We start from the raw sequence: 15988 nt of genomic DNA, 5'->3' as shown, positions 1-15988 counted from the left end.
GGCTCTTGCAGTGATACAATTTGAAAACTTGGCTAACAGTGCATATGTACTATATATATAACAACGTTTTTTGGAACTGCTTATGAAACAAAGAGGCCATATTTTCTTTTTTTTTTTTAATATTAGTGTGTTTTTATCTTTTATTTTCTCCTCGTATCCCCTGTGGTTGCTCTGTTTTTATTTATTTATTTATTTATTTATGGTTGTGTTGGGTCTTCGTTTCTGTGCGAGGGCTTTCTCTAGTTGCGGCAAGCGGGGGCCACTCTTCATCGCGGTGCGCGGGCCTCTCACCATCGCGCAAGAGGCCATATTTTCTAATGGTCCTTTTCTATTCTAAAAGTTTGCAATTTTGAATCTATGGACTGTTTTACGTAGCTACTTTGATTGGGAGTTTCCTAATTGAAAGGAGTTGCTTGGCAGTAGCTGCAAACTATGTTCAGAATCTTACCTGTTTCTCACTTTATTACAGACCTCCAAAATTCCATAAAAATCTCACTAATTTACTGTATCTATATAACCCCAGCTAAACCTTGTTTTCCTTTACAGAATAAAAGTTATCTGCAGATACAGAAAATATTTGAAAATCATTATACATCCAAACCTTTATATGAGGAACCCAGTTAAGGGAATGGGAAGTATTATGACGAATATAAAACCAATCTAATCATTTAAGGACTTGAAGCATTTGCAGATACCACATAAAAGTCCTGAAAACAAAGGCACCTGAAGGGGGAGGGGGGAGGTCAATATATGTGTGCCTACAGTCCACATGAAAGAAAGCTAGTGAATTAGAATGTCTTGTACAAAATACCTAGAGAGGAAAAGTGGCTGGGAAATAGTTCCTGTCATAATCTTAGGTCAAAATCAATCTGAAATGACTTACTCACAGAAGCATTACTTTATTAAATAGTGCTCAGAATTAGAATAGAATACAAAGGAAAAAAGAAAAGGCCTGCCTGTATGATAGGATAAGAGTCAAATTTCTTAGAAAACCATGCATTGCAATGAAATTGAAAGAGGACAATACAACTTTGTGCTCACTGGGTGCGGAAAAGTGTGCTAGAGCTTAGTGAGCACCTACCAACTACTAAGTATAAAATCCTCTGCAGGATGCTTTATACAAGCCACCTCATTTAATTATCACTGTAGTCCCACGAGGCAGATATCAGCATTTCCACTTTACAAAGAAACAAAGCTTCAGAGGTCAAGAAACTTGACTAAAGTTGCATAGCTTTGGGGATGGGATTTGAACCCTGCCTCCTATATATTTCAATACCTTTTCGATTTAAAGAAAACAGTTTTAGCAGTTAATCCCTGAATTAGACATATGACATATGTAGTAACATCCCTCAACAATAAAAATTTACATTAAGTTCAGCTTTTTATCTTAGACCCCTGTAACTTGTCTGCAGGATCAACTTGTTCTATTTCTCACATTCCTTTCCCTTTCATTTATCAGAGACAATACATTGGGAATAATTTATAATTTTTAATGTATACCTCTATCTAGATATCATGAATATAATTAGAAGTCTGCCTATAAAATGAACCATTTTCCATGTTCCATATTTATCATCCTGCAACAATGAAGAATTTATATTCTAGTTTCTATTTTAATCATATTTGCTTAGCCATCTTCGTTCAAAGAGATCTAATGTTTGCTAGATTAAAACTTAATGATGGGTATACAATACTAGCAGAAAGTACTTCTAAAAAATTCTTTTACCATAACCCTATGCTCAGACTAACTATACAAATATCACAGTTATGTGGACACTAATATATGCCTATATTTTACCAGTATACATGGCATTATTTTATATATTTTTCAAAAACGTAACTATAGTGACTCACTCATTCAAAAACATTTACTAAGCATCTAAGCACAAAGCACTGTACTACACATGGAATATAAAGTGATGAATAAAACAAAATTCTTGCTTTCATTGGGCTTCCAGTCTAGCAGGGGAGACACACTATAAACAAGGACATAAACACTATAAAATACAAAGTGCTACGAAAGAAATGATCATGATACTGTGATAGGAAATATGGGGAGAGGCCTACCTAGATTGACCAGGAATTCTTTCCTAAAAAGTAACAGTGAAGCACTGACCTGGAGTCAGCCACATCAAAAGTCTACAGAAGAACGTTTCAGGCAAAATAAACAGCACACAGAAAAGCCTGCTGGAAAGAGTCTGATGTATTGGGGGAAGTCAAAGAGAACCAATGTAGCTGAAGCACAGTGAGCTAAGCAGGGTCAGACCATGCAGGTCACGTGGAAGAAGGCAGAGTTTGGATTTTATTGGAAATGCAACAAAGAGGCACTGAAAAGTTTAAATACAAGGTTTAAGCACAAAGTGACAACAGCCAATTCATTTTTTAGAAGGTCACTTTGGCTTCTGATGAAAGAACAGAAGGGAGGGAAACAACAGAGGAATCTGGAAGACCAGTTAAGAGACTACTGCAGTACTCTAGACAAGAAGTAACAACTTTAAGGTGGTTTAGTGAGGTGGAGAGCAGTAATGAGATTCAGAATGTATTCTGAAAGTGGAATTTACAGAACTTACTAATATACTCCAAGTTGAGGGTCAGAGAGAGAGACAGAAATAAAAAATAATGACCCAGTTTCTGGTTTACACAACTGAGTGAAGATAAGGGTTCCAATGACTGAGATGAGAAAAACTGGAGGAAAGGTTTGAAAAGGAAATCAGAAGCTATATTTTGGACATGCTAATATCTGAGATTCTATGAGACTTGCAAGTGATGATGTATATCAGGTAGATGGCCATTCAAATCTGAAGCTTCAAAGAAAGGTCTGATCTAAAGATAACCCCTCAAGACAGGATATGATTTCAGGGAATCAAACAATGATATTATTCATAAATTCAGGACACTAAAAAAGGAATTTGTGTTCTAGCTAAGCAATCAAATTGTAAGTATAACATAAGAAAAAGCTTGGATTCAGGTAAGATCAAGAAGTCTAGAGGTCCAAAAGTCCTTGTATTCTAATTCAAGGCTGTTCAATGATGATTTGAATCAGTCAGACCAAAGCAACATCAGAGACCCTAAAGAAAAGCTAAACGAGAAGAAAAGCAGATCTTTCATCTTAAACAAAGCTCCAGGGAATTCCCTGGCAGTCCAGTTGTTAGGACTCAGCACTTTTCAATGCCAGCGCCCAGGTTTGACCCCTGGTCAGGGAACTGAAATCCTGCAAGCCACATGGTGCGGCCAAAAAAATTAATAAAAATAAAAAATAAAACATAAAACAAACCTCCAGTAAAATGACATAAAACAGGAAAAAGGATAAGAAAAGAGGAGCTTTCTGGAGAGCATTATATCTAAAATAGAGCCTAAATAAATACTACAATTCCTATAATCCAAACCAAAAAGAAAAATCAAGTGTATCGTGAACTGCTCCTAATTGCAACTAAATTTACATAACATATTATGGGGGGGCGGGTATGTGTATAATTATTACACTGTTAGCTCCTTAAGGACTGGGGTTTATTTATTACTGTATCACTAATGCCTATAATAATGCATGGCACACAGTGAATGCTAACTAAATGCTTATTACATGAATGAATCAATGAACAAAACGTATGCTTTAGGAAAATGAACCAGAAAAAAGGAAAAAAGAAAATGAACCAGGACAACTTAATGCATAACTCAATATCTAACAAGAATGATTCAAGAAATTTTTTAAAGTTACAAATCCAGAGAAAGCAAAGACATGGCTCTGAACTAAGGCATACTTTAATAGCTTATCCCATTGGAACTAACTTGATACTTGATAAAGAAAACTATGAAAATTACTGGATTATTGGTATGTCTTTTTTATTACTAAGTAATTCTAAAATCTAAGTAATCAAGTAAATCAAAAGCTCCCACTTACGATATATAAAAACACTGGCAATATAAAACACTTTTCATCATGCAGTTAAGTAACAGAACCGTAATGCTATATACTTCATCTTAAAAGGGAGCATAGTATTTCTAGGAAAAGAGGAGAGTTTTAGAAAATACACACAAATGTTTGTGTTTGGAAATACAGCAGATTCAACATTCTTTAATGAGAGCATCTGGCAATATAAATTATCATACCTGCAAGCAAAGTACAATGGAGTGGCTCCTGATACATTCGGCCTGTTAATGTCAGCACCACTGTCTAGCAAGCATTGCACTGTCTGGGGGAAAAAGAAACAAAAGTAAAGCCAGAGAAGTTAAACAAAGACACAGTTATCACAATTTTAGTCCATATAAGGAAAGTTCTTACCACAACCTGAAGCTTTAAACAAGAAAGAGTAGGAACATGCCAATTATGATGGCTGAACAAATTCCACTTTTTGGTAAGCTCTGAGCCTCAGGCACTACACAGTATATGTGGAATTATCAATGTAATGTAAATTGTGTTAACCTGGGAAGGTTCTAGAAAATCACTGACATGTATAGTAGCTACCAAAGGACTTGAAATGTGGTTAGCACAACTGAGGAACAGAATTTTAAATTTTATTTTATTATAATTAAGTTTAAATAGCCACATGTGGCAGCACTGAATAGTGCTGCTCTAGATACCTGAATTTAAAAACCAGAGTGTAAAAAAAACAAAACAAAAAAAAAACAGTTTTTTGCCTCTAAAAACAGAGTTGGCACCAGAGCTCTAACTTTCTCAAAATTCAAAGAGCATAATTATTAAAGTACAAAATATTAAAAAGCTAAGAAGTTCTTTTGCTACTGACAGTCGCCAATACTGACTCAGTTTCTCTGACTGCAATCATTTGATGTGTACTAAGGGAAAATAAGCTAATATAAAATTTTAAAAATAAATATCTGATGATTAGGAATACGGCAAGGCTTGCCTGAAAAACCTTAAAAAAGAGAATCTTTTCTGGTTTTAATTCCTATGATCTTCATTTGAGTTTCTCCTGCAAAAAGGAAGACAAGATGTAAAAACTTAAATGTTTTTGGAATTAGACTGTTTAATAATTACTTCTGGATTGAACACACATGTTCATCTTTATTGCTGCTCTAAAACCTAGTACAATGTCAGCAAAATATTAAGACTACAAACTCGAAGGAAGAACAGCAAAGAATACAACGCATAGTAGATAAGTCAGAAGTTTTAGGGAAATGGCAAGCAAGTGAAAGAAGAGTAACTGACTTAGCAGATCAAAGAAAGCTGAAGTCTTAAGTGTCTGCAAATGCAGATTCCAACAAGAAACCACCAAATTCTCACTACTGAACACACACACACAACACAGGAATTGGAAGTAACAGGTATCTTGGAAGACAGGGATAGTTACATAGAGCTAAGACAGGAGAAGTAGTTGAAAACCTAACAGCTGGGCCCTCCCCCAGGACCCTTCCTCCCCATCCCATACAGTTAGCCACTATCCCTCCCTATCCGTCTTGGAAGTAGGGAGGTTTATTATCTGGACAGAGTGAATAGTGAGGCTCTGGACTGGCAGACAAGAAATACAGGGAAGAGCAGGGATGAGCAGCCATGCTGAAAACAACTAATTAAGTGAAAACCTCCAGCCCCCATGCTCCGCTAGGCTCCCAGAAATCCAGTAGCCAGGCTTAAAAGCTTAAGCAGGAGGGACTGAAAGTTTGCTATCTGGAAAGTGGCACCAGAGAAGAGTCTGACTGATACTGGCATTACAGTCACCAGTGACATAGCCCAGTTGGCCACAAGGGGACATTCAGCAATGCTGGGAGACTTTTTTGATTTTCATTACTGGAGAAGGGAGGGTCCAATTGGCAGCTAGCAGGTAGAGGCCAGGGTATGTCTAAACATCCGACAATCTACATACAGGCCCCACAACAAAGAATGTTCAGGCCCCAAATATCAATAGTGCCAAGATTAAAAAACCTTGACGTACAGTGAGACCAGTCAACAAACCCAGCTCATGTACACAATGCTTTCAGCCCCATTTCAGTGCCTCACCACTATACATGAATGGACAGACAATGTTTAAGAGACAACTGAAGCAGGCCTCTAACCTGAAAAACAAACAGAAAAAGGACGTAAGAAAAATAAAGACAATAAAGGGAACCAAAAAAACAGCAACAAAAATTAGAAAAGTAACTGATACCCTCAGAGAGAAAAGAAAAAATACTATCCATGGGACAAAAACAAGATGCTGGGGGAAAAATATTCAGAGAATAAGATATCAAAAATATGATGGAAGAAATAAAAATTCAATAGAAGTTAGAAATACAACGTTGAAAAATTCTACAAGAAACAAAAAGACAAAGAAAACAGGAAAAATGAGAAAACTAGTAGATCAATCCAGGGAGTCACTGTAGAAATTGAGAATAAAGAAAATGAAGGAGGTGGGAGACCAAAAGGAAGTAATCAAGAAATAATACCAAAAAATTTCCCAGAACTGAAGGACACAAGTTGCCAGATTGAAAAGGCTCACCAGTGCCCAGTCTAATAAATTAAAAGACCTTCAACAAGGCACATCAAAGTGAAATTTCATAATACTGGGGATATAAGATTCCAGAGATAAACAGAATTCAGATTGACATTAAACTTTTCAACAGGAACACTGAAATTTAAAAGGTGAAATGCCCTCAAAATTGTAAGGTGAATGACTTCCAATGTAGAATTCTATAGCCAGCCACACTATCATTCAAATATATGCTTTTAAATAAGAAATAGGCTTAGCTATGTAAGATTTCCAAAAAAATTACCTCCAACGTACCTTTTCTCAAGAAGAAGCTACTGGAGGATATCCTCCTCCAAACAAGGCAATACATCAAAATAGAAGATGTGGAATCTAGAATACTGAAGATCAAACACAGGAGATACTAAGAAATTCCCAGGTTTAGAGAAAAACAATGGAGTGACATTATCTAATGAATTTGTCTTTGAAGAAAACAGTACTGAGAAAGATTCTGTGGGAGCATATAGGAAGAACTACTGATTCACCAAAAAAAAAAAAAAACAAAAACTGAGCTAAGCTAATAGTCACCCTAGTAGAAAATGTTATTATAGTTCACTACTTGACTCAGCAGTAAACAATATTTACCTAACTGTATATGCAACTAATATTGTCTCATTAAAATTTATGATATAATTAATTTTAGAAATGGGGCGACAGGGCATGGGAAGAGGATTTAAATGAGTTAAACCCTCACTCACCATAACAAGAAATGATTCAGTGATATCTAAAAGTCATAAGTTGAGAAAGAGCAGTAGAAGCATATTATGTGGAAATAGATACCAGAAGAAAAGCTAAAAGAGCTGAAAATGGCTGCCTAGTGATTGTGAATTGACAAAGAAGGGTGATTTAAAGGACTATAATTTTTTATTACAAAGATTTTGATAAAAATAAAATATTTTAAGATATAGTATTCATGTATTATTACTATTTGAATTTACTTCTATCTCAGGAGGAATTTGAAAATCTATGTAATAGAAACATTGTTACATAAAACTTTATTATCAGCTATACAATTCTTAAACTGTGGACAAGCAGTCAAGTACTGCTCTCGAAAATAAGCATTTAGGTTATTATTTTATAAGGCAAGGCCCACTGGAGCCTTTTGATCATGGCTTTGCCCTTTTTGATATCTGACCTAGAAGTTGTGTGTATGTGGTCCCAAATCAGAAGTGAGATGGATAGCAGCAATAATTTTCACTGACTGTTACAGAAATTATATAGACAATAAGCCATCTCTCAAAAAGGTTCAGGAGAGATAAAAGCAATTATCTCAAAAATACGTATTAATATTCAATTAAAACCCAGCAATCCAGAGAGAAGCTGAAATAAAGTAATTATTAACAAAACATACTATGCATTCATAAAAATTATATAATTGTTAAAACTATATAATGATATAATAGTATGAATAACCTTAGCATGTGCCTGGATACTGAGCTAATAAGCATTTATCATTTCATTTACTGCATCCTGATGGGAAGTTGATATCCTTCTCTGCACTTTCACAAGTAGGAAACTGAATCTCAAAGAGGTCAAGTAATGCACACCCCAACACACAAATAAACAGGGGAGTGGGGATTAAAACCTAAGCCCATGGTCATAACCACTAGGCAATTTACCAAAAAACAGAAATTCTAATTTTTCTAAATTCAGAATACTAAATAGTATTCTGGCTAATTTGGCATATCTTCATAAGCTACATTAATCACAGATGATCTACTAATTCCCTACTAAATAACTATTTGAGAGTCAAGCTCAAGAGCCTAGACAGTTATTTCCGTTTAGTTTTTAAATAATGCCATTTCTAAATTCACATACTTTTTACAGTATTTCTGTATTTTTATTTATACTGTAGAGCTAACAGTAAAACAAATTAGCCATTAGACTAACATTAGACTAACATATTCCTCTACAAAGTGGTAAGACAAACTTCAGGCAAATCATAGCAAGACAGCATGATTTGTTTTAGCAAATTTCTCACCCCTAAACCCCTACACACAAATATTTCTGTGTCATACGTTTCTATCATACCCTTGTACACAGGAAATATCCTATGAATACATTAAAAATTCTGTTCTTAACAGAGAAAAACACTTGATTAATAAAGTGGAAAAGCTCATCCCAGCATTTTCTTTTACATTCATAAATCTGCTTTTCTGTTTTAACAAAATTTTCTCAATTAAGATCCTCAAAATGTACAACTATTAAAAGAAACACATATTTTTTAAAAGCTTTCAATAGTTCACTTGTAGATAAAATGCTGCCTGAAGTCAGAGGGAGAAAAACCCATTTCCCTCAGAGTAAGAAGAAAAAAAATACATAAAGGGATTTGAACGTAAAGAGTAAAAAAAATTGCCTTGCAGCACTGACATGAGTGAAAAGTCATCAATCTTTGTGATTTAAAAAAAGTTTGCCGATTTCTTTTTGTAAAATCTCTGAAACAGGAGGAGTAAGGATAACACAGAATTCAATTATTGATTAAATAGCATAATAAAAGAAGCAAGAAAGTCACATAACTTAAAAGTTTCGTTTTTTTTAAAATTTCCAGTCTATGTAAACGAAGGGCAAAATAACTTTGAAACTAGGAGAATTCAGGAAACTATTTATTAAATTAAAAACATAAAAGCCCTTGAAGAAACAATACTACTTGAAGATTTTAAATTATACAGAAGCATAAGGCAAAACAAAATCAAAGAGAATAAATTCTGGATTCAACCACTACAATCCCTAAGGAGTCTCAAAAGCAGAAATTTTCAGCAATAAACAAACCAGATACTATCTTTTATAAGAATCAGCACTATCCATATACGCTTCACTTAAAGGTACAAAAGAAAAAAATTACAAACATTTAGAAATGGAAAGAAAATGGCAGAAAAAACTGCTTGGAATGATACTGCATTTGACTAGCCCATTCCATCTTTCAACAAAAATTTCAATGTTGGTATGTGCTAGTAGTATGTGCTAGATGTTAGAGTCACAGCAATGAACAAAATGGACAAACACCTGCCTTCATGAAGCTTACATTCTAGTGAAAAAGGAAAACAAAGGGACATGAGAAATAAAATATGTAGTATGCTAGATGGTGACTCGTGCTATCCAGAAAAACTGATAGGATTCTCTATGACAGATTTGGATTCAATTTGTTTTAGCAAATTTCTCACCCCTAAACCCCTACACACAAGTACTTCTGTGAAAACTGCATTGTGTCTGTTTAACAGACTATAAGCCATGAAGTCCAAAATAAATCACTGTAATTTACAACGGTCTTAAGTTCCTCTGTTTTCAAACTTTTATGGCTTCTGATTTACTTGCAAAAATTAAGCTCAGCAGCTTACAATTTAGTAAATGTAAACATGTAAAAGTATACTAACAAATATCTGTGGCTGAGAGCTGATTACCTGTATTTTTCAAGTTAATATAACATAATTTTAAGAAGTACACTGAACTAAAATCATTTTATGTGTATAATACAGATCACCAAAATATGTTTTTAAAATAATTCAGACCTTCAAATTCCCTGTCCAACCCTCTCCCCCTTAAAAAACAAAAACAAAAAAAACACACTATTATCCTATTCCTAGATAATCTACAATGGGAGTCTTCCTCCTTACAGAGTAAGGAAGAGCTGGGAAGGAATACTGAAAGAAAAGCATTGAAAGGTGATTTTCACATGGCCTTCAAGAAATCCTTAAGAAACAGCACACTTTCAACAGACGTCATGACCTTTCAAATGATAAAACAACATCCTGAGTGGAAAACTACTGTGCAAAGCTAATGTTTGGGTCAATCTCAAAACTCATTTAATTGAAGGCAGTGACTAACCAAGACCACCTGTACCCAATACACTGATAAGTTACAAAGCAAGAAATCCAAGGCAGCTCTACGTTATCAATGTCAACTCTCTGAACGACACTGACCAAAGTAGAAAGGAATAGATATTCAATATTAAACCAGAAGTAAAAACCAATATTAAACCATACAACATAAGTTGTATTCTCATTTACTAAAACAATGATAGCCAAACAACAAAAAAGCATCTTTCATCTCTTATTAAAAGTAATTCTGATGACAGGACAGCAATGCGCAAACAACTTATGCACTAAGAAAAATGTCCAACTCACTAGTCAGTGACTGGTGTTTATAGGTTTTCTCTAGAAACCTGACCACCTAAGCCTATCAAGACTTTGAACCCTTATGTAATACCTAGCAAAAAATCAATATTACCCAGTTGTGTTAGAAAAAGAATCACAGTAACAGAACTTCCTATTATTTGCTCACATTTCTCAGAAGTGATGAAAGGAGAATTCTAACATTAGAATAAATAAAATTACTCTGAACCTGAAAACATATCCTGAAATGTTAAGTACATCTACCTTCGTGCTTCAAGGCTGAATCTAGTTAATGTTTTTGCAAAAGCTTTCAATTAAGTTTGCATGGCTGCCCTGTAATTCTCTGGATGAAAAGCTTGGAAGCTGGCTGAAGATATCAAGAGAGCTGACTGAACGTAGATGAGCACTGTTCCTTAACAAGCCTACAATTTCAGTAAAAAAAAAAAAAAAAAAAAAAATGCAGTCAGTTCTATCAAAGATAATCTACTCTAAGCAGGGTTCAACTATCATTTCATATTGTTTGTGAACCTTCATATTCAGTTACCTAAATTTAGCAATATGAAGTCTATTGTGATAAAAATAAAATTTCCTTAAGTGAACTGAAATTAGTCCAAAAACGAATCCTGCTGTGTACTTTAACTGATAGAAATTGAGATTGAACAGTTTGACAGTTCTCTAGAGTTTCTAAGTCCAAGTTATTCCAGGAAAACAGTAATCAACCATTTGTGGCAATTCAACACATCAATAAATCTTAAAGACTTAATGGCAAAGAAAAAAATTACCAAAAAGTAAGTTCAATTTATGGCCAAAAAAAAATGGAGTCAATTATACCTATGTAGATAATATTAGGTTTTACTACACTTCCTAAAAATGAGATTAAAAATCAAACAACACATTGGGCCTAGCTTACTGCATATGAGCAAATGAATGAAGAGTCCAGATACTGCTCTTTGTACTGTTCTTACAGAATCACATCATCAATATTAATAATGGTAGTAACAGTACTAATACTATCATTACTCTTAAGTATCTTCCAAAATATTCACAACACTTTCCTTAATTGTGTAATCAGCAGATTATATCTTAAGAGGTAGATAAAGGCAGGGGAAGAAAAAGTTGCCAAAGACTATATAATAAGCCAGATGAATAACCAAATTCTCAAATTTTTTTTTATTTTAAATCAATATCCAAAGGCAAACCATAATTCTGGTATTGTATAGCTAGTAACAGCTGACCTAAGGAAATTTATAAAAAATTAAATTATTAAGGAGTTGTTATGATCATTTCTTTCATCTGATCATTTTAAAATAGGAATAGAAGTCGTTTAAAATCATAGTGCTATTATGTTACAAGGACAAAAATGGTCACGCTGCACTCTTCAACTGCCCAAATCACTTCCTTCCAACAAGATGATGAACAGACCCTTATCTCGGTTTACCTCTAATTAAACAGATGCATCTATAGGAAATCATGGCAAAAATTACTCAATTTCTTAGTTATGACAAAATCAATCTTTCTTCCAAATCTTTTATCTGTAAAAAAGTCATGTAAATCTAAAAATTATTTGTCATCAAAGCAAGAATACAGTATTCAATTATAAATTCTACAAAGCTTTAGAGCTCTTAGCCAGTTGTTTAAAATCTTTTCATGCATTCTTGAGATTTACCTTAAAATGAGAATAGAAAGTAAATTTCAGAGGATTTCTTTATCATATCATCCTCTTTAATTTGAAATGAGCTGATGTGCTTTTGAGAATATTTTTAAGGGAGTTTCTTTCCCCCTTTAAAGTTTTACATTTTATTCTATAAAATATGTATATAACCAATATATATAAATCTTGAAACCTATGTGCACTGGTATATGTCTACATGGACACAAGTTTTGAAGACCTTTTAATGAATTTATGCAAAAACTGACGACTTTGAGACAATGAAAAGGCCATTTTCATTCGCTGATATCTGACAAAGCATTTTAGACTCAGTGTTCAACTTATGGAAAGATATACAAAGGGTTAAAAACAAAACCAATAATATCTACCCTGTAATAACATATCTCAGAGCTCTTAAATCATATCCAACTCAAGATAAAAGAATATTCTCATCCACTGAGATCTGAACATGTCCCAGAAATACATGAGTAATTATGACACATAGGTAATAATAGCACAACTATCAACACAGATTTTTAGACGTATAATTCAGCCTGGAGGCTAGGAGATGGCCTAATTTTTCAAGATTCCTTTTTGCCCTATTGAAGGATTAAAGGTGCATACAATGAACTAGAAAATAGTGCTAAACATTCCCTTTGTATACGATCCTCACAGATAACTATAATGGACCAACTATGACAGAAAGGAATCTCACTCACTAATACAATCAATCACAAGTCAACATGACTTTTTGTCCTCTTCCTCCTGCACCATACCTGCAAAATCTCACCCTGTGAAGCCCATCACCACAGTGAATTCAGGCCCCCTATAAATCTTCTGAAAATACAATTCTTCAAAGGCATTTGACTGTGAGGAATTCTCCCTTACTTTACCACGCCTGCTTTAGGTTGTAAACCATATGGAGTGTATTATACTTATACTAACTACTCTTCAATAACTTCAGAAGGCAATTCTAAATTTTTAATGCACCCTGTAATGCACATGTTTTGAACCAAGGTTTTTTGCGTAATTCTTGTTTCTTCACTGGCTTAAGGCAGCTAAAATTAGCCTTTGTAGGTAATTCCTAATCTGAATTCCAGTTTTTTACTACACAAGTTCCCGGGCAACAGGTAGGTTTACAATCTTAGTAAATGACACGCCACTCATTTGTTAACGGCAGAGAGTATTTATATTAAAGCGGGTGCTTTTCTGTCCTGTAAGAGCAACCAGCAGGACTCTTTCTCTAACAGGCAGCAGTTGCTTACTGGGGCCAGTCAAGATTAGAACATTTCAGATGATTTTTTTTTCCGCACAGAATACTTCTTAAATTTAGTAGTACTGACATGGAGAAAGTAAAAGGTAATGAAAAGGAATAGTCCTTGAATACAAATGGGTTAGTTTTCAGATGATAAAAGGCAAAAGAATAAAAACGAACATTGGTGTTCAGAAGAAATGCCAGGAAAGAAAAAAAAAAGCATATATCTTTCCTTTTATCCAACTCTTATTAAACATAAGACAATGTCGACCTTGAGCTCACTATCTTAAAAGAAGTGCAATATTCTATGAATTGAGGTCATACATAAAGCATCTAAATACGTAGGATCTGACATCCTGAACCTAGGTTAGGAAAAAAGTGCTTGCAGAGGCAGAAATCCAGATTCCACTAGGAATTCTCCCAACAAAAAGATAAGACTCAGAGTGTATACAAAAAACTAAATATAAACAAGCAAACTTCTGTATCTTTGTAGATGCTGGTGGAGTTTTTTTGTTTTCAATTGGTTTTTGTTGTTTAGTTAGTAAATAAATAATATTCTATTATCAATAATGTTAAATGTGGGAAAAAAATGAAAGTAACCAGGATAGGAAATTACAAAAAGCAGAAATTCAATCTAAAATCTTAAGCTAACAATCTTTAAATAAGGCAGCAGTCTTCTAATGAGAGAGAAAACTATTAGCAATTTTAAAAGCCAAATGTTTATACATAGGGATAAAAGGAAAGTACTGCCTAAAACAAATGCATGATTTTAGAAATCAAACGTAAGGAAGAAAACAGCTGTGACTCTAGCACTTAAATCATATTCCAAGAGAGCAGAAAAATATGATAATCCAAGTTGAACTATTTAAGCAATGTCAGACCTCACTTTCTTCACTAATTCCAAAACTTGAGGCTTAAGGGTAAAAATATGCAAATGGTAAAAAATATGAAAAAGTTATTTGATAAAACTGAGGACAGAATAAACATTATGAACTGTTAAAATTATTATATGTGAACATACTACATTTAAAATTTAAAATATTCAGCTATTAGAATCTATGAATCAGAAATAAAATTGAAATCCAAATTACAAATACATTAAACATATTTAAAAACACTATTTTCTGTTCCTTTTATCCACATAAAATATGTTAATCAGAAGACCACATGACACAGAAAATGTTATAAGATTTTGCTTCATGTTTCCAATTATACACAGTGGAAAACTTTTCATGAATTCAAAGTTTAAACACATGCAACTTAATTTAAAGTCCTCGAGGCTTTATTTACCGTCTTGTGACCGTTCTGGCAGGCCACATGCAGCGCTGTCTGCCCCATCGCGTCCTCAACATCGACGTCACTGACGTGTTGTACAAGGTCATGGAGTAGTTCTGTCCGCCCATTCACAGCCAGCCAGTGTATCTGTGCAGCCATTTAGGTTACTTAACATTTGTGCAAGAGTGTTCCATATAAACGCAGCAGATAAATAATGCAATTATTTCTCAACTGTGAGCATGACATGCACACTAAAGATTAAAATTAAAATTTAAGCCAATATACTTTTTTCCTATATTTTTATATGGGGAAAAAATATGCATGAGGATGTAGGTTACACCACCATGTACTTCAAAATCAAGCATTTCATGGTTTCAAAGTAGTTAAAAATCCTAAACTTAGGATCACCAAATACTCTGCTTCTTAGATGACCATGGACTGTATGTATAGATTATCTCTAGAGAAGAGGTACTGGATATTTTTCCTCCCCCAGAAACAAACATAAGTTAAAAAGTAATTAATATGACAGTAGGTGTCATATTCTTTACTTCCTATATTTTACACATAATGCATGTAACATATATAAATAACATATATGGGGAGGATTAAAAAAAATATAAAACACCTATAAGTCTACCACACAAAGATAATCAATGTTAAAACTTTGGACTATGCTGTCCATGCATTTTTCATCTGACTTTTTTTCCATTAAAAAAATATATCATGGGGCTTCCCTAGTGGCGCAGTGGTTAAGAGTCCGCCTGCCAATGCAGGGGACACGGGTTCGAGCCCTGGTCCGGGAGGATCCCACATGCCGCAGGGCAGCTGGGCCCTTGCGCCACAGCTGCTGAGCCTGCACTCTGGAGCCCGCGTGCCACAACTACTGGAGCCCGTGCTCCGCAACAAGAGAGGCACCGCAATGGGAGGCCTGCACGCCGCGGCGAGGAGTGGCCCCTGCTCGACGCAACTAAAGAAAGCCCACGTGCAGCAGTGAAGACCTAATGCAGCCAAAAATAAATAAATAAATTTAAAAATATGTATATATCATGAAACTTTTGTTTTAAAACGGTAACTCTGAACCCATGCATTAGCTCCTACTTCTTCCCCAAACATCACTGAAATGACAGTAAAGAGTACTTTTTCTTAAAGGACAGACCTATTAAGAAAAAGAAAAGGAGAGAATACAAGAGCAACACATTTTGGAAGCTGGAAACTTTTGTCTGAATTGTCAGAACAAAGAGCTGAA

The 15988-nt window shown here is 34.4% G+C and overlaps 1 protein-coding gene across 2 annotated transcripts in view; it reads right to left on the bottom strand.

Annotated features, from left to right (window-relative positions):
• Window positions 1–15988, bottom strand: part of HACE1 (HECT domain and ankyrin repeat containing E3 ubiquitin protein ligase 1) — a 95121-nt gene that overhangs the window by 59228 nt on the left and 19905 nt on the right. Inside the window, exons 6-7 of one of the 2 annotated variants that reach the window (XM_007190630.2) lie at window positions 14758–14889; window positions 4108–4190 (exon numbers count right to left, since the gene is read on the bottom strand). In XM_007190630.2, the coding sequence (XP_007190692.1) occupies window positions 4108–4190; window positions 14758–14889 (215 nt within the window). Of the gene's footprint in view, window positions 1–4107; window positions 4191–14757; window positions 14890–15988 lie in introns of those variants that run through there. The other variant, XM_028168710.1, reaches the window with a different exon arrangement.

The sequence above is a fragment of the Balaenoptera acutorostrata genome, chromosome 14 (genome assembly GCF_949987535.1).
Source record: "Balaenoptera acutorostrata chromosome 14, mBalAcu1.1, whole genome shotgun sequence".
Classification (NCBI taxonomy): domain Eukaryota; kingdom Metazoa; phylum Chordata; class Mammalia; order Artiodactyla; family Balaenopteridae; genus Balaenoptera; species Balaenoptera acutorostrata.
The sequence above is the reverse complement of the archived record's forward strand: the minus strand, read 5'-3'. Positions and strand labels throughout refer to the sequence as shown.